This window comes from Mesoplodon bidens (assembly GCF_964165515.1).
Source record: "Mesoplodon bidens genome assembly, chromosome: 5".
In the NCBI taxonomy this organism is placed as follows: Eukaryota; Metazoa; Chordata; class Mammalia; order Artiodactyla; family Ziphiidae; genus Mesoplodon; species Mesoplodon bidens.
The window spans coordinates 29701072-29726913 of NC_138161.1; the positions used below are offsets into that span (position 1 = coordinate 29701072).

At 35.3% G+C, this 25842-nt stretch overlaps 1 protein-coding gene across 3 annotated transcripts in view; it reads right to left on the bottom strand.

Annotated features, from left to right (window-relative positions):
- Positions 1–25842, bottom strand: part of LOC308618265 (multidrug resistance-associated protein 1-like) — a 100161-nt gene that overhangs the window by 50687 nt on the left and 23632 nt on the right. For 2 of the 3 annotated variants that reach the window (XM_081235857.1, XM_081235855.1), the window contains 10 exons: positions 22949–23126; positions 16857–17111; positions 15755–15820; positions 12642–12779; positions 11082–11228; positions 9226–9310; positions 9064–9130; positions 8559–8685; positions 3700–3876; positions 389–556 (listed from right to left, as the gene is read on the bottom strand). In XM_081235857.1, the coding sequence (XP_081091983.1) occupies positions 389–556; positions 3700–3876; positions 8559–8685; positions 9064–9130; positions 9226–9310; positions 11082–11228; positions 12642–12779; positions 15755–15820; positions 16857–17111; positions 22949–23126 (1408 nt within the window). The remainder of the gene's footprint in view (positions 1–388; positions 557–3699; positions 3877–8558; positions 8686–9063; positions 9131–9225; positions 9311–11081; positions 11229–12641; positions 12780–15754; positions 15821–16856; positions 17112–22948; positions 23127–25842) is intronic. The other variant, XM_081235856.1, reaches the window with a different exon arrangement.

A 25842-nucleotide genomic window follows, 5' to 3' on the forward strand; every position in this document is an offset into this window, starting at 1 on the left:
TATGAATGCTAGATTAGTAATACCACATTTTAAGTAGTAAATAATAAAGTAATACTATTTTTTATAAAAGTGCTATGCATCAAAATACCACTTTTCAAAAAAAGTCACCTAAGCTAAAAACAACTCATTTTGGCATGTAAACCACCTTTGAATATGGTATTAGTCAATGAGGTAATAATCACATAAGTTGTGGTCAGAGTAAACTTGTAAAAAATTTTAAAACATTCATTAAAGTGTGTCTGTAAAAGACCAATATAATATCTCATTCTTTACATGAAATTTAACTACCCTGCTTCAATAAATAAACAAAATATTAGAATTTTGGGCACAATGCTACATAGATTATCCTCTCCTTCCCTCACTAAAGCATAAGTGATGCTATGGCTACCTTGTTTTTCAACATGCCAGAGGACCCAATCACTTTTTCAAAAAGTTGCTTTCCAACATGAACATCAACTGCAGACAAGGGATCATCCAGGAGGTAGATGTCGGCCCCACTATAGACAGCTCTGGCCAGACTGACACGATGCCTCTGACCCCCACTTATATTCACACCCTGAAAATAAAGCAGGAGAGAAAAGAACAAAACAAAACCAGAGGAAAAATGTGTAAATCTCAAAGCACATAGAGTTATGTCCAAATTCTCTTCTGTAGCAGGGATAGGTAAGAATTCAGGGTTAACACTCCAACCTTTCTTTATCCTAAAATTCCAAAAGCCTCTATTTCCTAGTACCACTAATTTGTGCAAATTAACAGATATATCTGCTTTCTCTTAATTGCTTGCTTTCCAAAGTAGATACTAACAGTTATAGAGAAAAGAATTTCCATTTCCCTAACCCTGAAAAGTTGTGCCTGTGGAACATTAAAGAAAACTTTTGGCTCCCAGCCGTATACTGACACTGGTGATCATTTTTAAATTGACACATAGGAGACTGAGAATAATAGCTAAATTACCAAAGCAGCAATCAACATGTCCTATTTTCTTCCTTAGAAAGATTAGTACAAGTCTTGTTGGCAAAAGTACAACTCTAAGAAGCAAGAATAAGGAAAATACATCACTCTGTGAGAATTAAAGTCGACATGTACAGCCATGTATGGAGAATTATGGGACCAGGCCCAATTTACTTAATTTATTTTATATTTAGTGTTTACAGATCTGGTTTAAAAGCTCTCCATGCAGCACAGAACTTAGCCAGGGCCCTATAATTGTAAAATGTCATTGCTTCTTTGCCTTTCTCATCCTCCTACTATTCAACAAATATCTCCTATATTCTGGATGCTGTGTTAGCACTTGGGATTTAAACATAAATGAAACCAAGCCTCTGTCATGAGGAGGTCACATTTTAGCAGGGGAGCCAGGAGTGAAAAAAATATATACAAAGTAATATGATATGTATGTGTGTGTGTGTGTGTGTGTGTGTGTGTGTGTGTGTGATTATAACAGCCCCCAACTCATGGGCTTGTCGTGAGCATTTACTGAGTGCAAAATATTTAGGACAAAGCCAATACTGAATACAGACACAATCAACATTAGCTATTATCACCCAATCGCTCCTCTCTCCAATCCATCCTCTGACTTGTCATCACGTATCTTGTAATTATGTTATCATCTTGCTTAAAAATCTTGTATGTCCATATCTCTCTCTTCCCATCATCCATGAACATCAGCAAATTCCTTAGTAGAAACCTAAGATACTTATATTCTGGTATTAACTCATCTTTCAACCACTTACCCAATGCTGCCTTCTCAAGTGACTGTGACCTACAAGCAGACTAGCCTGCCTTTTCATATCTGGGCAGAGCCTATACACTCTGCTTGGGTGCCCATATCCTCCCTTTTCAACTCAAAAGGTACTCACTCTAAGTCCTCTTTGAAATCAATCTTCTACCCAAAGTTCCAAGTAAAGTGATTCATTCCCTCCCTTCTTGTCTTGCAGTGTCCTGTTTACTCTCCCATTGCTAGAAATAACAATACCCATGTCAGGTGTCTCACTCTCCTATGAGCTCCTGCCTAGTTTATCCTTGCATTCCCAGCACATAGTGTCCAAATAAATATTGGTAAAGACAATTGATAATATCATTGGCAGAGGTCCAGTTGATTGCAGTCCCTTGAAGACTGGGTGATTGATAGCTCTTTTGCTCACCCTTATATACCCCATTGCAGAATAAAGGAATATAATAGATTAATAACTATTTGTGTTCAATGGAAGAATGCCAAAGAAAAAGATGAACAAAAGTGAGGAAAATTCTACATTCATTATCTTGGTTGTCTCATAAACAGCTGTAAACAGATTTCTTTTTGAAATATTCAATTATATGTTTATTTTAAAGTACATCATCAGATTGGGAGAAATTTAATTTAAAAATATAAAAAGCAGAAATTATAAGTGGCAATAACATTTAATGACTATATTAAATCTATACTTCACATTTTGAAATTTTCCCACCTTAATTTTTTAGTTACATACTTAGCTATTTCATTTTATTAGAGATTGGCTTTATCAGCATAATGTTCAATATGTATTAACAAGTTTGAAAAAGAAGTCACATTTCTGCATAATTCTAGCTATGGTGCCATTTCACCAAGGGATAGTAAAGATGCCAGAAAAAGCACAGAGGTTGCAAAAAAATTAAATCAATTTAACAATTTGTGAAAATACATCTGCAAAGTAACAGGCTATGAATGAAACCAATATAAGTCTAGTTAAAGGTAAAATTTGCCTCATCCTAGATTTTATTTTTTAAATTTTTATTGAAATATAGTTGATTTACAATGTTGTGTTAGTTTCAGATGTACAGCAAAATGTACACCCTTTATTTTAAATATTTCCCCTTTCTATAGTTTTGTTCTATAGTTTTCAAATTATATAACAAGACAATTAAATAACTTGAAGCCGGGGTAAAAATGCCTAACAATGTTATGCTAACTCTCTTCTCAGAAATTCAAAGCACTAAGGATTATTCACTTATCTTCATAGTACACATGAATCTTAGGCAGAGGCTGCTTTTACATTCATGTTTAATTAGTGGAGATTTTTAGTCATGGGTTGGGGATCATCTCTTGGGCTTCATACTTTGGCTCATGATATCTTGTTTTGCTTTGTTTTATTTTTAACTCCAAAACACTGGGAAGCACAATGACTATTCATGAATGTGATGAAAATAAAATAGAGCAAAGAATACAATGCCTGGGAAACAAGTTCCTCTTAAGCAGGAATGTGTAAATATGGAACAGGTACATTCATGACAGCATCTTCTCAGAGCCTCGTTGGAATCTGGTCTTGGTGCCACCACTGGAGACTGGGGCTCTGTTGCTACTGTCCTAGGCTTGACTTTGTGCACAAGAGCTTCAGGAAGAAACAAAACTATTATTCCCTCATTAGACAGTGAACAGCATTATGCCAGCAACTAAGGCAAAGCGTTGATGATCCACTTGGTGGGCTTTCATTCCCCCATTTGGATACTAACAACGGAATTTCCTGCTGATTTTTAATCTATTTTCCAAATAGTCAATAATAAATAATTATTCATCCTTAATATGGCCGTCTCTTTCATAGGAATTCTACAATGACTTTTTAAAATTATAGTTCTATAGCTCTTCAAGACCTCAGTAAAAAGGCTATAAGTATTTTATTAGCACAGCTGAATGGAATGTTATTATTCCTTATTCCTGCATAAGATAAAATATATTTTCCTTACTCTTTCTCCAATCTCAGTTTGATCTCCATTTGGTAACTGCTCCAAATCGGGAAGGAGAGCACAGGCTTCCAAAACTCGCTCATAAAGCTGCTTCTGCATGACAGAGCCAAAGAGAATGTTTTCTTGCAAAATGCAATTCTGAATCCAAGCCTGCTGGGAAACATAAGCCACAGAGCCCTAAAAAAGAAATAAATAAAATAAATACTCTTAACAAGGGAAAAGGAGAACTTGCATGCACCACATTAAAGGAACATATTTAGTCCATGGTTTTGCTTTCTTTGAATTGAATTTAAAAATATTTAGATTATTGCTTAAATGTAAATATATTTTATTTACACTTTAATCTTATATCCTGTTTTAATCTTATGTATTTTTATTAGAGGCCCCTTCAAATGAGTTACTTTGTGCCTTTAATTTACTTTCACTCTAGCTGCTATCAAAGTTACCTGTCTGGTGGGATTTTCTGGAAGCAGACACTGAGTTTATTAGTCAGCTCTACCCACACTAACAAGGTACCATGAACTGGGTTGCTTAAACGACAGAAATTTCTTTTCTCACAAGTGTGAGATCAGGTGTTGGCAGGGTTGGCTTCTCCTGAGGCCTATCTCCTTAGCTTGTAGATGGCTTTCTTCTCCTGAGTCTTCACATGGCCTTCCCTTTGTGTGTGTGTCCTAATTTCTTCTTCTCATAGAGATATCAGCCATACTGGATTAGGGCCCACCCTACTGACCTTATTTTAACTTATTACCTCCTTAAAGACCTTATCTCCAAATACAGTCACATTCTCAAGTACTGTGGGTTAGGACTTCAACATATGAATTTGGGGGGAATACTATTCAGCCCATAATATTGAATTTGGGGTGCAAGTTGTTTACTTGGGATCAATTCTTAGAAAAGAAAAGGAAGAAGGAGGATTGGGTAGAGCAGGAAGTCACACAGCAATCCAGATCGAACAAAGATTTGGTCAACCCTCCAGAGAGCTATGGAGGTGCATCACCCATCAGAGTTGTTCTCTGTTAGGCTGAGCTGGCCTGGCCTTTTAGAGTGGGACCCCAGGAGGCCAGCATGAAGGTGCTGATGTGTTATATGTACTCCCAAGGCTGGGTGGCAAGCCCTTCCTAGAAGAGGGGGTCTGGGCAGCATATCTCTCTCTTCCACATACTCACTGCTCTTAAATTCATTTTTTGATAATTTTATGTCTTGACATTATTCTTGAATATGACTCTGCTACATAAAATATCCTTTGAATTTATTTTATTTATTTTTGCTGTGTTGGGTCTTCGTTTCTGTGCGAGGGCTTTCTCTAGTTGTGGCAAGCGGGGGCCACTCTTCATTGTGGTGCACAGGCCTCTCACTATCGCGGCCTCTCTTGGAGCACAGGCTCCAGACGCACAGGCTCAGTAGTTGTGGCTCATGGGCCTAGTTGCTCCGCGGCATGTGGGATCTTCCCAGACCAGGGCTCGAACCCGTGTCCCCTGCATTAGCAGGCAGATTCTCAGCCATTGCACCACCAGGGAAGCCCTAAAATATCCTTTTAACTAGCCCTTGTCTTCCAAAGGACTCCCAGTATTTGAACTAGAGACTCACATTCAATCTGCCCCATGGACTCTATCCAAACACTGATTTGAGTTTTTTGAATATTATGCACTCTGTAACAATACCACACATTTAAAGTACTTTCTGACATAGACCTGTGTGTAACTACCAGTCTTTTGATTTCTACCAACTACTTTGAAGGTCAAAGATTAACTTTTAATTCCTCCTTGTTGAGCATGTAAGACATAGAATGGCTTTTGAGCCAAAACAATATAGTTCTGATCTGACTTGATCTTGAACACAAAAGTAATTGCTCTTGAATTGTCTCATTTAGTGAATAACCTTTGATTAGAATAGCATATTAAATCTGTCCGTGGGTGATAGAAGTTCTGAATACTTGATATACATTAGTCCAGATAAGGGGAACAGAGGGTGAAGAACACAAGAGAAAGATTGCAGAACAGGGAAAAGTGGTATATAATATAAAACCGGAACTAAATACTACATTGAGAGGTGTGGACTTGATGTTCTGGTATGACAACAGCTGAAAAAAAGTTGATCAATTTTCACAGAGATGTAAATTTTTCCTTTTATTATCATTATAATTATCATTTGCATCTCACATACAAATGAAAATGTTTCTGTTTCATTTCATTCTTAATAATAAAACCACAATAGAAGTTTTGCTAATTCAAAAATGGACTCTAACTCTCTGATGTTTTATCAAAGAACATTGAATATTGGATACTCTGCATGAATGATGTCTGATGTAAGCCTTAGAAACTGAGAATAGAGGATCTTAGAATTTGAACGTTGGAATGATATGCCTCAAAAAAATGCTCATGTGAAACCTTGAGAAACAGAAAGACGTAAACAAGATCACCTTATAAATACTAAATGTTAAGTTGGCCATGCCATCATTATGATATTACTACTAAATTAGATATAATAAGGATGACACATATATTTAGGATTAAAAATGTTTTCAGAAATAATTCAGAGTGTGGTACCTCAAATCCTCCACTGATCCAGACCAACAAGATTCCTAAAGAACAATGTGGTCAACTATACAGACAGATAATATTATTTCCCTTTAAAACAAATATCGTATATTAACGCATGTATGTGGAACCTAGAAAAATGGTACAGATGAACCGGTTTGCAGGGCAGAAGTTGAGGCACAGATGTAGAGAACAAACGTATGGACACCAAGGGGGGAAAACCGCGGTGGGGTGGGGATGGTGGTGTGCTGAATTGGGCGATTGGGATTGACATGTATACACTGATGTGTATAAAATTGATGACTGATAAGAACCTGCAGTATAAAAAACCAAACAAACAAACAAACAAAAAACAACTAATACTAAACTTTCTTTGGGTTATTTATATGGAAATAATTAATATAAATGTTTCAGACATTACATGAAATTTCTAAAAATCTTATATGTTCTGGTATAATGTTATAAGTCATAATTCTAGTTATTACTTTAAAATGTATATCTCAGAAATAACTAAATTTCATTGTCAGTTGCATTATTATGAATTTTCATCAAATTTTAAAAAAAATAAAAAAAGAAAGAAAAACAAGCCATTAAAGAGAAATTCTTCCGAGAGAATTAAAACACATTATATACCTCTGAAAAAAAATATATATATATTGTTTCTCTTTGACAACCCTAACTTAACATACACAAAGTGTGTCCTCTCTGCTTTACAATTAGTAATAGCAATGTTATGGTTTCTATTATCACCATGAACACTTTCTTAATTATGAATTCTCAAAGGTATCAGAAATAATCTTTAAATCTTACCATGAGTACCTCAACAATCATAATGAAGATAATAACAATAACCATAAAAATTCCTAGGGAGCCAGCTGACTCTATGCCAAGAACTAGTCTAGGTCTTTGCACATTATCTTATTCAATCTACTGCTTAACCTTTCAAGATTATTATTATCATTTATGCATCAGGTGAAACCTAGAATTGATACTGTTTTTATCTTGATACACTCCTAATTATTTTTCAAGGTTAAATAAAAGGCTACTTACTTTCTGATTGTTTTTCTCTTTAAAGAAGAATTTGTTGTTTTTATACCGTTTCATTTAAAAAATCTAATTTAAATACTTGTTGTAATTGATCTTAGTATCTCCCTCACTAGACTATGAACTCTGTAAGAAGAGTAGCATATCTTATTCATGTTTATTTCCCTGGTACTAAGTGCTAGGCATATAGTATGTACTCAATGATTGCTTTGTGAAATTAGCCAAAGAAACTGAACAATACTAAAATCAACATGACAAGCATTATATTTTTAAAGGATACTTACTAGCCTAGGAAAAGGTATAGTCATCTTGATTGATAGACAAATGGCTGATTGTAATCATCAGGAAGAGCATAAGGAGACAAAGATCGTGTACTTAAAGTTAAAGAGTAGAGGTATTCATTAAGTGTAACCTTATCAGAAAAAGTCCTAAAAATCATACTTGATTCCAAAATACGAAATAGCAATGCTGAGAGAGAAATAAATAATCGCTAAAGAACTGGAGTCAGGAAAGATATAAAGACATGAGGAAAGATATATTATGAACAAAAAATAAAAAGATTTGCAGTTGCTTTTTCCTCGAGAGCAAAACTGTGAAGACACTGGTTTCAGATCCATAGAGCTTCTGCATCTTGTCAGATGTGAGAAGAGCGAATAGGTAGTATTTTAGCTAAGAGTTAGTTAGGTCTAAGGAAAAACTCATTAGATAGTCTAGTATTTCAAAGAAGAAAAAGCTGATGAAGAACTTCTTGAATTCTTATTCCTACTGTCCTTTAAGAATAAAACAAATGGCTGGGAGTAGACCTCTCCTTAGCCCAAAGGCTTAAATTTAAATGTAAGCTATTAATATTATGATTTTCCTGAGGTTTTTCTAGGTCAAAAGTCCTTCTCATGAGCAACTACAAGATTTCTTAGAAATGGAATGGCCGTAATTACTTAGGAAACATTGCAGTGAATGATAATTAGAAACCTAATCAAATTACATTATAAATCACATTCGTTTCTCTATAATTGGTTGCAATTTAGTTAATATCACCAAACAATTACCATAAGCATTCCTAAATGATTTGCTGAAGTAATTGGAGGACACAATGCTCTTACTAAGCCATCCATAGTTAATCAATTTCTGTGGAAATTTAAATGATTGTTACAAACTAGAAATGCACATTAAATACTTGCATCTTCAATTCAATTTGATAAATTCTTATTGACACTAATGATATGCTGGTTGTAGCCTATTACACTAGGAGATGTGAAAAGAATGAATTGTTGACTTTACCTTTCTTTGGACTACTCCTTTAAGTTTCTCCATTTCCCCTAGAACGGCAGAAAGCAGAGATGATTTTCCAGACCCAACTTGCCCTATAACAGCCACTAAAGCTCCTTCTGGAATCTTTATGTTTAAGCTGCATGACAAGAAAAAGAGAGAGATGACATAAGAAGTTCTTGTTATAATTGTTTTTAATGTATATTCCTAGACAAGTCACTGTATCACTGCACTGGGTATCATCCCTGAAATTGCTGCTATTCACGTTGTCCTACATTATTCTACAAACACCCAAACTTCCGAAATGCAACAGCAAATGCTGCAGAGGAAATGAAAAGGGAAAAAAGAGTAAAACAAACATAAAAATGAAATGTGCAGTGAGAGGTTTAAAAAAAATCTTGTAAATTCCTATAGATTCATCTTCTGCTTAAAAACTCTAAAAAATATAAACATGGAACATTATAGAATTCAATGCTAAAATTTTTTTGTTTTTAATTTTCCCCAAACCATGACTTACTCTTTTAATATTGGAATCCCTGTTTTATCCCAGGAAAAGGAAGCATTTGTAAAACCAATGGCATGATCTAGGAAGAAAAAAATAAATACAAATATATCTTAGAATCAATTGTCTTCAGCCTAGAAGTCAAATAAATATTGAATACAAAGAGGAACTGCTGACCTCCTATGTACTTTGTTTCTATACTTCGAGGATGAAAGTCCTCAGTATTGAGAAAGTCTTCCAAACGAACCAATGATATTCTTGTCTATCAAAATTAATGCAAATGAAATTTTTTGGGTTTCAAGCACAAGTTAAACTGAAAAGCATTTATTGTGATTTACAGTATGATTAAAATTTTTTGATGCAAATTGAAGATATTGATAAAAATATTCAGCAAGCATAGTTTGCACTGTTTTGATAAAAATATTCAGCAAGCATAGTTTGCATTGTTTTAATGTTTATAAATAAGTCCATCCATAAAGAAAAAGAACAGTTTCAAGGACCAAAGATCAAAACAAATATATATGCAGGAAAGCATGAGAAGAAGAAACCAAAATTCCTCCTTAACATTCTAGTAAAGACATAATAACTGATTAATTAATAATTATAGAGAAATTAGTTTTTAAAAGCAACTTCAGGACGATTGAATGAATTCTGCTTCTGAGCATAAATAAAATGATTGTTTTGGCAATAGTAACATTTAGTTATAGTAAAATACCTGTAAAATGTTTAGCTACAATTATGATAAATAGAATCATTTTTCCCCCTGAAACTGACTTGCATGAAACCTCTAGTATATTTTTATTCACTTTATGCTAGGAAATGTCTATTGTTAATGGATAAGATGTAATTGGGCTGTGGTTTTGTTTACCAAGTGTGTCATATCAGTATGCAGAGCTGGTTCTTTTTCTTTTTCTTCTCTTTTCTTTTCTTCTTTTTTCTTTTTTGACAATTGTTTTCCTTATTTGTTTAGTGACAGTAATAGCGTACCACTAGGAGTTGGAAAACACTTTGCCATACCAGACCTTTAGCTAGATTCTAATTTCAAAAGCAAAACTAAACTGTTACTCTAAGAATGACATTTTCTTTAAAAGAAGTGTGCTGTGAAACAAGTGTTAAAAGCATCACAACAATAGTACTTCTATGCCCTCTGTTGGTCATTATTAGTATAATAACATAAAAATGGTATTATGTAACAAAAATAGTTTAATTGGAATTTACTATAGAAGTATGTTACTCTTCATTTAAATAATTTAAAAATTAAAAGGCAAAGTTCTTAGATCAAAGAGCCGGTTCCAATACGCAAAGATTCACTTTGTTTATGAACCCAGACTTGAAAAGGATTTGATGGTGGAATGCCCCAACCTGATATCAAAAAAATTTAACTGAGAAAATCTCAGGGCAAAGGGATGAAGGAACTCAGTTCTTTTGATTCCTTGTGGTTTTAGCCGCCTTCTACTCATTATAGCATCTAAAGAGCCTCTAGCAATTGGAGGTTACAACAAAAGCAGGCTGAACCAGATACCTCATACAAGGTTTGTTGGCAGACTGATATTATCAATGCAGTTTTCTCTCTGGTTTATTCATTCAGTATAGATGAAATGCTGCTGAACCCTGGGAAAATTCAGATCCAGCTCTGTGCAAAGCACCTAGTTAAAAATTTTTCAGCTGAAAGCAGAAAATGAACCCTTTAATGGCATAGTGTCAAAAACCAAATTTTAAAAATGCTAAATAAAAGAAACTAACACTTAGCAAAGAAAACAGTGTCACATATTGAAAGTCATTTTCAATTGACTTTCTGTTGAAAAGACGCTTAAAAGTCATTTTTATAGAAGAGAAGCACAGGCAAAGAAGACACGATTCCTTCCATTCTATAATGTTCTCTATTGCTCATTAATTCAGGGAGGTTAATTTTGAAAGCAGTGTAAAGCAACTACAAAAAGTGAAATTTTAAAAAAAGACAAAGAAATGAAATATGCAAAACCAGAGATTTCAGCAGAGAAATGATTCTCAGTTTAAGGATACTTTGGATGTACCTGGACCACAGCTGAGATCACCATTGGTAAATCAAACAGAGGAAGCCTCAAAATATTAAACAAAGACATAGATGTGAACACTTTAGTGGCTGTTAAAATGTTGCCTTTGTCCAGTAAGAAATAGACGCCAAATGTTGCCAGGGACACCTTAAAAATAGAGATATGTTATTATCTTTAATTATTCAATTATGAGTTAGAGACTCAAAATTAGAAAAGAAAATTTTAATAACCTTTATTGTTGCTGTTTACTAAAATGCAGTACTATTCAGTACTACTGCAGAAGGATATGAAATCAATGTTTAGTACAGATCATACAATTGTGTATCTTAGATAATGACATCCTATGAACATGTGGTCTAGCTCCCTTCTTTGACATATCATATTTTCACTAGAGTAATTATTCCCATTTAAAACATATAGTAGTTCATCTTTCTTCAAAGTGGAGAAGTTTTATGTAAATTTTTTCCAGTAACGTGTGCATACCTTCTGTCTCATATTCAATAATTATACTTTCTCTGTGTCTTAGTATTAACTGAGGAAGGCATAAATAAATCACGACTGATAAGATTTATATTTACTCGCATAAGTTTCATTTAGAAAAGGCAGAAAAGTTCATTTATGCCTGAGAATGTATTGACTATTTATCATGTACATAGGACTGTCTTAAAGAAATGTTTCTTGGACATTTCTACTAAAATATTCCAAATGTAAATATTGCTTTTACTTTCATAATACCTATATGTCTGTTTGAATAAAAAATAATAATATTTTAAATTAACAACAGGGGAGACATATAGAATGTTCCCTGACCCCCTCACCACTGAGAGTGGTAACTTTGGTTAAAATTGATGCTTCAGGTATATGTAGTTTTCTTATCCTTCAGCTTTCAGCTGCTGCTTCATATTTCAAGGCAATTTATACTCTTTAAATAGCATGAGATTCCCAATATTTGTATGAAGTGACAGAAGGAGAATGACCTCAGTTCATATCAATTCACCTACAAATACTAATTCTATAACTTTGAGGATGTTTCCAAACTATCAATATTTCCATTTCTTTTTGTGAAATGAGAAAAGTAATGTCTTATTATTTCAAGAATGAAATAAAGCAATGCATATAACTTGTCTGGTAAACAGTAGAAACCCTCAATAAATGTTTAGATAACTTCCCTTCCCATCTCTATGTAGTGTGACTTTGGGTCTTGCGTAAAAGGGATTAATCACAAAAATCAAAAAAATTTAGAGCTGAAATGGAACTCTGAAATACAGGTTATATTTTTTAAGAATGAGGATGGCATTTGTTCAATCTATAAGAAATTTACAAAGATGTAAAATCTTATTATATATAAAAAATACAGACCAATGAGAATGCACCAAAAAAAATTTTCCCCTTCTTTAAATCTTTCATTCTCTTATCTCCATAGGTTAATGACTGCATATTTTTTTAATTTAAATTCAGATAAAGAAGATTTCACTTTGAACAACTTAATTCCAGGTAATTTGAAGGTGAATCTGCAAATCAAATTTGAAAATCAAAACAAGAAATAATACACAGACTCACAAAGAATGGAATGCAAGTTAAAGTCAGCATAGAAAATACAGCAAGATACCCAGCTGATTTTTGAACTTCCAATTCCTGTTCTCGAATTTCAATAATCTTCTTTTTATAGGAGGGTTCCCATGCATAAAGTTTAAGGATCTGTGAAGAAGTCAGACAATGACTATTTGACAATCAATATCATAGAAGGAATAAAAACATGCACAAATACACACACTAAAACACATACACACACTCACATAATTGTGTAGGTAAAAAAAAAAGATGTTACCTAAAAAGTAAAGAAAATTTCCCCTGTTTTCAACTGAGTCAAAACACTTCCTTGAATTGTGTTTTTTTGGGGTGGGTCAGGGGAGGAAATCACCATTTCCCCAGGCTTATGTCTCTCTTACCCACCAGTAGCTTATTCTTGAGCCAGATTTTGGCAACATCCCAGTTCCTGGCATGAGCTCTATAGCAGTTTCTATCTAGCTTAATCCTGTCAGTTTTCCTGCTGGTCCAACTCTCAGTTCTGTTCTCTTCCCATTTCTAAATATCTAAGCTTCTCTCCTTGGTCTCCCAATTTCTTGAAAACTGATGTCTTGGGACTTCAAGCCGTTTTCTGAAAGGTTACTGGTGTTCTGAGATTGTAAACTATTTTCTGAGATGGAAAACATGCAGAAGCGGAATCATACAATGGCTCACCACATATGTTTTAGAGTGAGATAGACCTACATTCAAATTCCAGCTCTATCCCTTTGTGATGATTAATTTTATGTATTAATTTGGCTACGTTATGTTGACCAGTTCTTTGATTAAACACCAGTCTAGATGTTGCTGTGAAGGTAATTTTTAGATCTGATTAACATTTAAATCATCAGACTTAAAATCAAGCAGATTACCCTCCATTAAATGGGTTGGCCTCATCCAATCAGTTGAAGACCTTAGGAGAAAAAACCGAGGTTCCCTGAGAAGGAAGGAATTCTGCCTCCAGACTCAAGATGGCAACATCAACTCCTGCTGGAATTTCCAGGCTGCTCAAAAGATTTCACACTTGCCAGCCCCCATAATCATAAGTCAATTCCTTAAAATAAATCTTTATCTATCTATCTATCTATCTATCTATCTATCATGTATCTATCTATCTATCTATCTATCTATCTATCTATCTATCTATCTATATGTCTATCTGTCCTATTAGTCCTGCTTCTCTGGAGATCTCTAATAATCTCTCCCCAGCTCTGTGAACTTAGACATGACCCTTACCTGCTCAGATACTTTGTTTCCTTATTTGTAAAATGAAGATGAGAAATCTTTTTCTTGAGGTTTATAAGAATTATATGAGGAAACAGATATAAAGTGATAGGCACAGTGCATGACACATAGAAAATATTCAATAAATGCTAATATACTATCATTATCAAATAGAGCCTCTATGACACCTGTTTTCAGACTCCAAGGATGCAAACTGCTCACACCTTTAAACTATACTAATTGATTGCCACTTGGACCTCTACCAATATTCTAGTGTATTTACTACTGGGACTGCTATTTTAAATCTTGAACTTTGCTTAGATCTTGAGGAAATTTTCTTTTATTTTATCTACACTGTCCTAGTCCTATTGATAACACAAATTTCCTTTTATGAATATCAATACTTAAAACCTATGAACATACATCACTCTACTTTCTAATGGATGCAGGGGCTCTCAATTAACCCACCAAGAGATGCAAGATGCATCTGGATCATATACTTTGGGGATGTGTGACCTTATTGAATAATCTGAGTTAAATTTCAGAGTTACTTATTGCTATTCTAAAGTTCAGATGATTAAATGAATAATAGCCTCCTTTCAAGGTATCTTCAATCTAACAATGTCTTTCACTTCAGTAATTTATATTTTTGTAAAAATTCTACACAGCACAATACAGTATATCATTTATTGATTCTAAGGTGAATCAATGGGTACATATAATGGGTTTATTCTGTGCATATAATGATAGATGCACCAGACAGAGGGAACGTCCTATGCAGTTTAAATGTTAGAAGGAAATTCCATATGAACTCTGCAAATTTTGTGCTTTAGAAAAATCTGGTAAGCTATAATCCAAGTGCAATAGGATTTGAAATTATATACAGAACGTCTCCAATTTACAATGATTCAATTTAGGATTTTTCAGCTTTAGGATGGTGCAAAAGCAATGCTCATTCAATGGAAACTGCACCTCCAATTTTGGATTTTGATCTTTTCCCGGGTTAGTAATATGTGGTATACTACTCTGTCGTGATGCTGGACAGCCACACAGTCCAGAGGGTAAACAACCAATACACTTGCAACCATTCTGTAACCATACTACCATTCTGTTTTTCACTTTCAGTACAGTATTCAATAAATGAACTTTTTCACACCTTATTATAAAATGGGCTCTATGTTAGATAATTTTGCCCAACTGTAGTCTAATGTAAGTGATCTGAGCATATTTCAGCTAGGCTAAGCTATGATATTCAGTATGTTAGGTGTATTAAATGCATTTTCGACTTAAGGATATTTTCAGCTTATGATGGGTTTTTCAGGATACAGCTCCATTGTAAATTCAGGAAGATCTCTATACAAAAGTTCAACAGGTTTCACTCATTTTATCACAGAGAAAATGTTAGTGGTGTGGAGTGGGGGTAGCTTTTCTAGGAAACAAATATCTGTAACACACCTTTCATAGAATAGCATTTGTATGATCATCTCTATTCTGAGTAAAAGAACCCCGTATATATCTACCTTCTCATCACTGACCCTGTATAAATCTGCCTTCACACTGATGACAATGGTATTGTCACTCTGCCCTGTTTCATCCCATCTCTTCTACCCTTGAAACAAGTAATATTTCGTATCTTTTGGGATATTTGTGTTTAGTTGTTGGTTGAGAATCAAACAAAAAAAAAAACCCTGCATTTTATTTGGCTTTATTTAAATGTTATTTCAACAATAAGAATTCCTATACATCTGAAATCTAAAATACTCCCTCAAAAACTATACTTATATCATTACTTTGATATTGAGAATGCTAAAAAATTCATTTATTGTTTAACTCATTGCTATATTCTAAATAGTTAAATTAAAGGTATGCTCTTTTTATATTACCTTAATTCCATGTAAGATTTCATTGAGCAGTTTTATCTGTTTGTCTTTGTTCTTCATTTGGCTTTTCTATGTAAGGGAAAGAAAATGAAAGTATATTTGACGAGAGTTGCTAATACTTTAATTGACATGACCATAGCTATTTTTAAAAATACAATGTATTTCCTCTGTTTTATATACTATTTTATATAAAACCATCTTATAATGTTCATGCAATATTATTCTGTTGATAATGTTAGAAAATAGTTATAAATAGACATTATAAACTTAAAAGTAGCCAGCAGTAGGATAAAAACAAGATGTACATTTTCTAAAAGAGTAGAAAATATAATAGTTATTTAGAATGTAATGATAAAATAATAGCCATATTCCATTAAAATGGGAAAAAATTCCCCAAACTCTATCAATTATATATATATACAAAGGTTTCTATATTTTAAGTGTACTATCTTGAGTGTTTTAGTACTTTGGAAATTAGAGTGATTAAAATGTATATTTTCAAATACTGTTTTTTTTGAAAACATTATATAAGTATTATATATTTACTCAAATGCTTAATATTTATATTATTTTATACTTATCATTGTTTAGGTATTGCTTCTTAAGGGTTTCCTCCAATAATACTGCCACAATTATTTTATATATAATAATAAGTATTTGTATATCTAACAAAGTACACATTTACAAGTTAATATCCTTAATATTGTTTGTGTGATTAAAGCATATTTTCTGTTTGGAATATTTGTATATAATATTGGAGTCTCTTTGGATGTCTTAGGGCTCTAGGTTAAGGTCCTGAAAATGTATGTCCATTTCTAAAAATTTGACTTACAATTATTTAAAATCCAGAATATTTTTTTTTAAAATTAGTTTAAAAGTATTCACTGAAAAACCTGTTATTCTAAATACTAGTGTGTTTAGTAACACATAATTATTTTATAATCATATGTTATTTTCTATTTCTCATCTTTAAAGCCTAATCTTTTTGGTAATTATTTGAAAAATCCAGAAAAATGTAAAAGAAGGTATAAATTTTCAGCACCTAAATGTATTAAAGTAATAAGTACTGTTGGACGCATGTAACTTGAGGCAATCATATTCTTACCTTCAGCTTTTTCATTCTATTTGCAACTAAAGCGTTCACTGGGATAACAAACACCAAGACTGCCAGCCCTGCTAACACTGCTGGACCCAGCTCTTGCCAAAGAAATGATACAGCCATCAGGATTTGAAAAGGACCTGACCAAAGGAGACTGATGTTTGCGGTCAAGTCCATGAGCTGCTGGGCATCTGCTGACATCAAGTTAATAATTTCCCCAGTGGAAAACTTTTTTCTAGAAACATTAGATAAAAGCAGGGTCTGGAAAAAGAGAAGCAAAATACTCAGAGTTCTGTAGATCATGAGGGATCTTTACAGTCAAACAATGGTAAGTTTTAACTAAAAATAAAAATTTGTAATATATTTAGACAAATATGCATGATTACTTATGCATCAGATCATATAACATCAAGAGCTATGTTTTTAGATGAAGAAAAAACAATTATGGATCAAATTACATAGTTTTAAAATTTACTATGTATTGGTAGAGAGTAACAGTTGGATTCCCAAGCAAATACATTCACCAAGAACCCTTTACGATTTGTGGAATTGAAAAACTGCAACAGAAACCAATTCTAGATTTCTAGCACTGAGTTTCCTCTCTATTTACTGGCGTATAACGCTAAACCATCTAACTTTTATCAATACAAAGTACACAAGTGAATCAATGAATATCTAATGAATGCTAATTTTTAAATGATACAGTCCTAATTCTTAAAGAGATTATAATCTAATTGTGCAGTCCACTCCCCTCCTACACAAACGTCCTACACACAGGCTGATTATAAGTTTAACAATAGGTAAGAAGGGCCATGGGGATTTAGAGAGATAAGAGTATTGAAAAGGCTTCATGGACCAGTTGGAAATAAATCTTTTCTTTTCTTCCAAAGCCTAATTCTCACTTTCCCTCAGTGTATGTTATTTAATATTATATTGAATTCAATATCCTTATGGTTAATTACTGGTATCGTCTTACTAAGGTTGATATTATAAATTCACTTATTTAATTTCTCACTCATTTAAAATTCCCAGTGAAAAGCATAAATAACTGTAAAAATAGTGGAAGTTTATATTTAAACTGGAAAAGAGGCAAAAGTCCATTCATATGACAAAAGTTCTAAAGAATTTCCATCACATTGATTTAAAGAGAGACAGGATTGAGAGCTGGATCTAACAAAAGTAAATGGTATACAGGAGGCACTCAAGATCTATTTATTCAATAAATGACTAATACAAAGCGAGAGGAAAAGCCCATCTGGAAAAAAAGTAGGCAGGGCCTTCAGTGGAACACTTCTAACATTCCCTAGCTTAAAGCCGAGGGGCTCAGTGCGTGTGGGAGGTCATGGGGCCGCTGGAGGAGATGCACAGACCTGGGAGTTTCACAAGGTGTCAGGATCCCCCTAAGCTCTAAGGCTACTGCAGTGTTGAATCTTTTACATTTCTGCTACTGCCTTCTAAGGGGCACAGTGGTGCTGATGATAAAACAGAATAAATACTGCTCCCATAAGAGGAAAAAAGGAAAAAATACTAATCACAACAATCGTTAGACTTCTATCCACGTCTCCTCCAAATGTAGCTTTGTAAACTCCCTTAATAAGTTATTGACCATTTAAAGTGGCCAGGTAAAACAATGGAAATCCAAGAACAGTTATTCTCATTTCATTAAGACTATAGCATTTTTTAAGAGATCCATTGATCTCTAATTGCACCCACCCCCAACTTACTATTATAAACAAATATAAACTCTTTTCTCCCACTTTTCTAGAAGGAAAAGATAAACCACACTTAGTATTTATGAAAATACTAAAAGACTGAGTAATTCAAAATCATCAAATTATCCAAGGAATCAAATAAACACCCTCCTTTTGGAAAACACACAAAGCACAACTGTCACCGGCAAAACCCATTAACAATTCTAAGGGGACTGGGTAATACAATAAAGTCTAACCTTTTTTCTCCCCCTTTTCCTGGGTGTTTAGACTAGTCTCACTTGCTCCCAGGGGGCAGTGTGCAGAGGCCTCGCACCCGGCCCTTCAGACCAGAGTTCCGCCTGAGAAAGAAAACAGCTGAGCCTACACCGAAGCTCGGTGTCGGGCTGCAGTAGCCACGCATGACACTTAATCCAAGATGGCAGCAGCGGGCCGCGAGCAGAGATGTTGCGCCTGGCACCTTGATCAGGAGCCTGAGCAACACAGCTGCAGCCACCCAGCAAGAACCCCGCCCCCTCCCTTCCCTGCCAGCCTGTCGGGAGAGCCCTGTGCTGTAGAGCAGCGATCCCCAAGGACTGGTTTCCTGGAAGAAAGTTCTTCCACAGACTTGGGGTCCGGAGTGGAGGGGGATTGTGGACCCCTGCTTTAGAGCGAGCTCCCATCTCTCCGTTATCTGATCAGAGAATGAAGCTTTCCTTTGTTCCTAACCCAAACTTCATTGGCTCGAAGGACACTGGACAGAAGGACCCTTGTTGGGGACCCATTCAGGAGCATCTGTAACACATCTATGTGATTCATCACTTTTTGAAACTTCATTCATTTCATTGATTGAATTGTGCTCTAAGAAGACCCAGATACACCAGATATGGCTTCCAACCTCAAAAACCCTTTTTACGGACTGGAAGTATCTTTTTTTTATCACTGAGCTCAATTCACTAATGGTTCATTTCATCTTATGATGATGAAATTTGTTTTACAATTTCACATTCTCCCTCATGTATTTGTTCCTTTCTGGACTCATTGCCACGGCCCTGGTTCATATCTTTATTTCCTGAACTATTTTTCCTGACCATCCTAGCTGTAAGTCATAGACATCATATAATTTAGAACTTGCTGGGCCCTAAACATTTCTATCCCAGTGATTCTCAAACAGTGGTTGCCATACTTCTAATGAGTCATGGTTTTCCTAAAGGTGGATCCTCATAAATCTATGAGAATTCATTTTTCTTCAGTTCTTTTGGATGCAAAAAAAAGTATGCCAGGATTTCCTTTCTCTCTCCTCCTTCTGACGGCACTTAAGTACATCTATTTTAAAGAATGGAAACAGAATTTTATCAGTTTTCTTTATATTATATACTTCCCACAATTAAGGAAAGAACAAACCTTTAAGCCACAAATGTAGACAGTCTAGACACGGTTATTAAACTTAAATTTAATTGAAATTAAAAACCTACTTCCTTACTCTTACTAGCCACGTTTCAGTTTCAAGGGTTCAACAGCCGTATATGACTAGTGGCTACCATACTGGGCAATGTGGATATAGAATATATTTAAAATCACAGAAACTCCTATTGGATGGTATTTGATGGAAGAATGCCCTCAGACTGCCCACATTAAGCCCAGGATTAACTGATGCTACTTTTGAACCATATCTTGTTTCTTAGCCCTCAAGAATTCCCATGGAGCCTGCAACGGAGAGCTAAGGGGTAACAAAATCTGAATTTTAAGACCCAAAGACTCGTGAAGTGATCAAGTGGAAGGAGGCCTGTGTTCTTCCCCACAAACCTTAAAAAATGATGTTCCCTGAACTTTACTCCAAAGTAGCAGCAGTCATGTGGATGGATATGGAACAAGGGCTTTCAAACACCTCCCTTCCTCACCAAGAAAAAGGTGTGAGACCAGCTTTACCCCAGTGTAACGACAAATCCCTGATGAAGGAGGGCCAATGTCAGATGAATATGGGTCATCTGGTGCCACTATGAGAGCTATTTAGGATCTTGAAGTTATCTAAATATGACAAAAATCAGAATCCTAAAATCTGTATAGGAGAAGGGAAATTTAGCAACCCCAGTTAGTCCCTCTGGAAAGCAGATATAAGATAAGAGACTCAGAAGAAAGACTACCTTATATTTGTGCCACCTGCATGGGCTGTCCCAGAGCATCCTAGCACTACAGGTCACTACGAATGTCTTCCGCTGTTTGTCTGATGGGGTTTGAATTAAATCTTAATCCCTACCGCAGGATCCACTGAACCAGCGTGATTGCCGTATTCCTTTGATCCTTGAGTGCCCTTTGTTATTAAACATTCTCTAAGGACCCATACAGTCTCACTCCTGTAGACTCTGTTCCCTCTTACATTATCTCCAGGGTCTTTTTGCCCTTATAATTGACTCACCCATAGCACTTGATTTTCCTTTTTATTTCGGACAGTTTGCTCCAATTTCTACCGCAATCTACTCTTTTATGCTTGTAAATGCACCCAAATCTTATACCTAAACTCCAATGCTTTAATCAATTAATGAAGTCCTGTTCTATATAGACCATATATTGAAAACAAATGTTAGCATTTAAACTGATTCCTAGACTCTCTGATCAATCTTTTCTCCATATTTGGATTCTGTAAATTCTCAGAATTTACAGCCATTAAAATTACAACTGGGGCAGTCTCTCTGACCCTGTATCTGGGCTACGTTATACAGAGCTGGCTCTACTTCAAGTTTAGTATTTCCTGGCTCAATTGAGCTTGGGTCATTCCAGAGTCTCTAAAATCACTCTATGCCTCCATTTTGGCCTAATATGGCCAAATGGTCTGTAACACTTCATGCCCAGGTCAACCCAAATTACATTTCCTTCCACTTACACAAATACTACAGCTTTCCCAAAGACTATTTCAAGTCTCCTTTCTATGTGAAACCTTCCTTAACTGCCTACACACATTGTAGATTTCCTGCTTATCTGATATCTTATAATATCTGCATTTAGTTCCACACATTTATTATGTATGCTAATAGTTCTCCCCAATTTCTTTTTTTTTTTTTTTTTTTTTTGCGGTACGTGGGCCTTCGCACTGCCGTGGCATCTCTCGTTGCAGAGCACAGGCTCCGGACACACAGGCTCAGCGGCCATGGCTCACGGGCCCAGCCGCTCCGCAGCATGCGGGATCCTCCAGGACCGGGGCACGAACCCGTGTCCCCTGCATCGGCAGGCGGACTCTCAACCACTGTGCCACCAGGGAAGCCCCCTCCCCAATTTCTTGAAGGTAGTGGCTCATTTATTCATTTACTCAGTCTTCCAACTTTTATAAAAATGTGTAAACGCCACTATCTTAGATGATAAAGGTACAACAGGTTAAAAAGTTCCTATTCCAAATCTGAAGAGCCCACAATTTATAGAGGAATACAGACTAAGAAGGCAAAAGACACTTGTTGATTTAATAACTCAGTGATAACTACGGGAGGGAGGAAACTCTTTAATTGTTTATAACTATCATGTAAATAAAAGGCTCTGAATGGTAAAGAGGTGGTATTTAAAATTGTATTTTCAAGGGCTTCCCTGGTGGCGCGGTGGTTGAGAATCTGCCTGCCAATGCAAGGGACACGGGTTCGAGCCCTGGCCTGGGAAGATCCCATATGCTGCGGAGCAACTAGGCCCATCAGCCACAACTACTGAGCCTGTGCGTCTGGAGCGTGTGCTCCGCAACAAGAGAGGCCGCGACAGTGAGAGGCCCGCGCAACGCGATGAAGAGTGGCCCCCGCTCACTGCAACTAGAGAAAACCCACGCACAGAAACGAAGACCCAACACAGCCAAAAATAATAAATAAATTTAAAAAAAAGAATAGAATTAAAAAAAAATTGTATTTTCAAGAAAGGACAAATTAAACTTTAGGATCATGCTAGGTATAAGGATCAGCTAGGTTTTGGGGTGGGTGGGAGAGGGCTTAGACTCAAAGAGAAATAGGTAATGACTGTAGAGAGGATGGCTTTGTTGCATGAAAAGACAGAGTGAGCAGAAGTAAAAGGTACTATGTAGATGGAAAATGATCATGGAAAGAAACTTTATTGATCCATAGATATAGACAACCATAAAACATTCAATTCCATCCATTTTCTGAGGAGGAGTTAAGTGATGTGACAGTGAACAAAGAACATCCTTTAATTTCATGGATTAGAGTTGACGAGAAGTTTCAGGGACTATAGAAAGAGAACCCTATAAAGAAATTAATGCAACCGATATTGATGAGTCAAAGTTCTTTCATAGCAAAATAAATGTATATTCAAAGGACACACTAGAACTTTTTTAATATACACTTCTATTTTTCCAGATCCCTTATTTTAAAGCACATAAGGATACAGTTCATTTAGAAATTGGGAATTTCTTCAATCTTTTACCTTCTTGTAGATCAGTCCAATTACAGCTGTCTTAATTTTTGCTGAAGTGAGCATATTAAAACGTTGGTACTGCTGAAGGATCAAGGTTTGCAAGAAGACTATGACAGAAAGTGCCAAAGCATAACCATAGCCACTCCAGCCAAAATCTGGGCGGTGTTCACAGAAAATGATCATTTGCCTGAATGTCATATGCAAATTGAGAAAAGGGAAGAAATGTTAAACATCTGAAGTAATAAAATGCTTATGTGAATTAAGTACTGTCAAAATGTTATACACACACACACACACACACACACACACACACTCTTGCCTGTTCTTTTTTTACTTGCCCAATTTGGCATCCTTTCCCCCTTTATTTTTACTCAAGCATATATAATAAATAGAATCAACAATTATTATCGCAGGCTTGTGGGTAGAAGGATATTTTCTAGCTTTCATATGGCAATCTCATCAAATAATTAAATGTTCTGGCCTAACTTCATCATGAAAATTAAGACACAGAGACATTTAAAAGTTCTTTTTTTTTTGCTGAGATCATGCATTTTGTTAAACATAGGGAAATGACAATTAGAACTTAAGTAGAGAATCTCTTAGCATGGTAAAAAGACACTGTTTCTTTAAAGGCCTGAATTATAGCTCACCTTTAATTACTTTTATGTATATCCAATTTCCCTCTCCTCTACCTTTACTTATTTCCTCTTAAGTTTGGTGACAACATGGTCATCGTGATTAAGGTCAATGCTGGGTACATCTAGACAATGGGGACGGTTCTAATTATCTAAGCTTTGATCTACTTTATTGACAGCTTGGACAGTTAATGGATGTATACTTTAAAGCAATTCATGTTGCCCAAATTGCTTTATAAACCAAGTACTTCAAAAATTATCTTTATTAAAATTGTACCTTAGAATCAAATATAATACCAGTGCCTCTAATAATCCTACTGTAAACCTCTAGTCACTGAAAATCACTACTTGAAGTGACCACAACCCACATAAACATTATACAACAGGAGGTTCTGTATTTTTAGTTGATGTCTATCAGATGCCATCCATTGGGACTCCAAATTATTTTTACAAAAGCAACTTACTAAATAACTTCTTGGTCTCAGAATTAAATTTCCTGAATGAGAAGCACTATTCTTCTTACTGTAGAGACATCTATCAATTAGACTGTTTCCTGTTTCATAAAATCAAACAACTAAATGACTATCACTATATTAATATGGAACTACTAAAAATATTTCCAGGAAATACTGTAAATAATCTGTGATCAAGGCATGGTAAAGACTGTAAATCTATATTCATGATATCAGATATAAATACTCATTTTTTTGTTTCACTGACATTAGAATAAAATCTCAATAAATGGGAAAAAAGAGTAAGCACCATGATCAACAAGAAACAAATTTCTTCTAGTAGTAAATTAATGAAAGTATTATTTTGATATATTTATTATACATGAGACATGATCATAAAAATTCATAAAATTCTGATGACTCAATTCTTCTCCAATGTGGGAATTGTAAGCTTATTCAGCTACTCTAGAATGAGTGTTTCTTGGAAAAGCGTAGCTTTGAATAAGTCCATTTACTCAGTAATCCATTCAGGAACTGTATTTCATTCTATGTGCCAGGCTCTGTGCTAGGAGCTAAGGACACAAAAATTGAGTAAGTTCCTGGAGGAACTTATAGTCTACTCAGGAAGAAAGACATGTCGCAGCTGACTCATTTCAATGCAATGTTGAAATTTCTGTTTTGCAGGTGTGATCAAGCTAGTATGTTATAAAAAGTGTGTGACAGAATTAGGGAGACAATTCTCTACCCCACAGCCAAGGACTTAACAATTCTTTAGTACCCCACAGACTGCACATTTGGGAAGAACACAGAGACACTGAATTGCTATTGTCTATAACTATTTTCAGAAAGAGTGACCACAGTGAGATTCTCTAATGAGTTTCTTGAGCAGTAGTCAGTCATTGGCAAATGGAAATCAGAACATGACTAAAAATGGCTAGGGATCACTTGCTACTCCTCTCATTTTGAATTTGAACCTAATTCCCCTCCCTTCGGATCTGAGCTGAATTAAGGAATTGCTTGACCAAAATAATATGGCCCAAGTGACATTCTGGGATTTCCAAGTCTAGGTCGTAAAATGACCTGCCTAAACTTCTTGGAATGTTTACTCTGGGAACATCCAGCTGCTATGTAAGAAGATCAACTCACCAGAGACCTCAATGCTTAAGCTAACCATTCAGAGAAGCTGTGGAGAGAGAGAAAAAGAGGGAAAGAGAGATGACCATTTCCAGCCATCTTAGCCCAGGCATCAGGCATATAAGTTTAGAAGCCATATTCACATTCCGGTACCAGCAGATGCAGAAAAGAATCAAGGTATCACTCAGCCAACAGCCAGGTCCAAGTTCCAAGATGTATGTCTCTATTGGAGCTGCTACAACTATCTCAACCCTTCAAGCTACTCAGTTAATTCCCCAATCATTGTGGAGCAGAGAAAAACAATCTCTCTCTGAAGTCCTGGTCCACAAAATCATGCACATAATAAAATCATGGTTGTTTTATACCACTTAGTTTTGAAGTGGCTAATTTTGCAGCCATACCAGCCATCACCAGAACAGGGCAGGAGAGAAGATGTTGGCCAATGCATCTCTCATAGATGGACTTCTGGTCATAGATGAATGGTAATTACTCAGTGGTAACTACTTAAAAATAACTGGGATAGGATCCCGGGGGAAGATGGCAGAAGACTAAGAGGCGGAGATAACCTTCCTCCCCACAGATACATCAGAAATGCATCTACACATGGAACAACTCCTACAGAACGCCTACTGAACGCTGACAGAAGACCTCAGACACCCCAAAAGGCAAGAAACTCCCCACA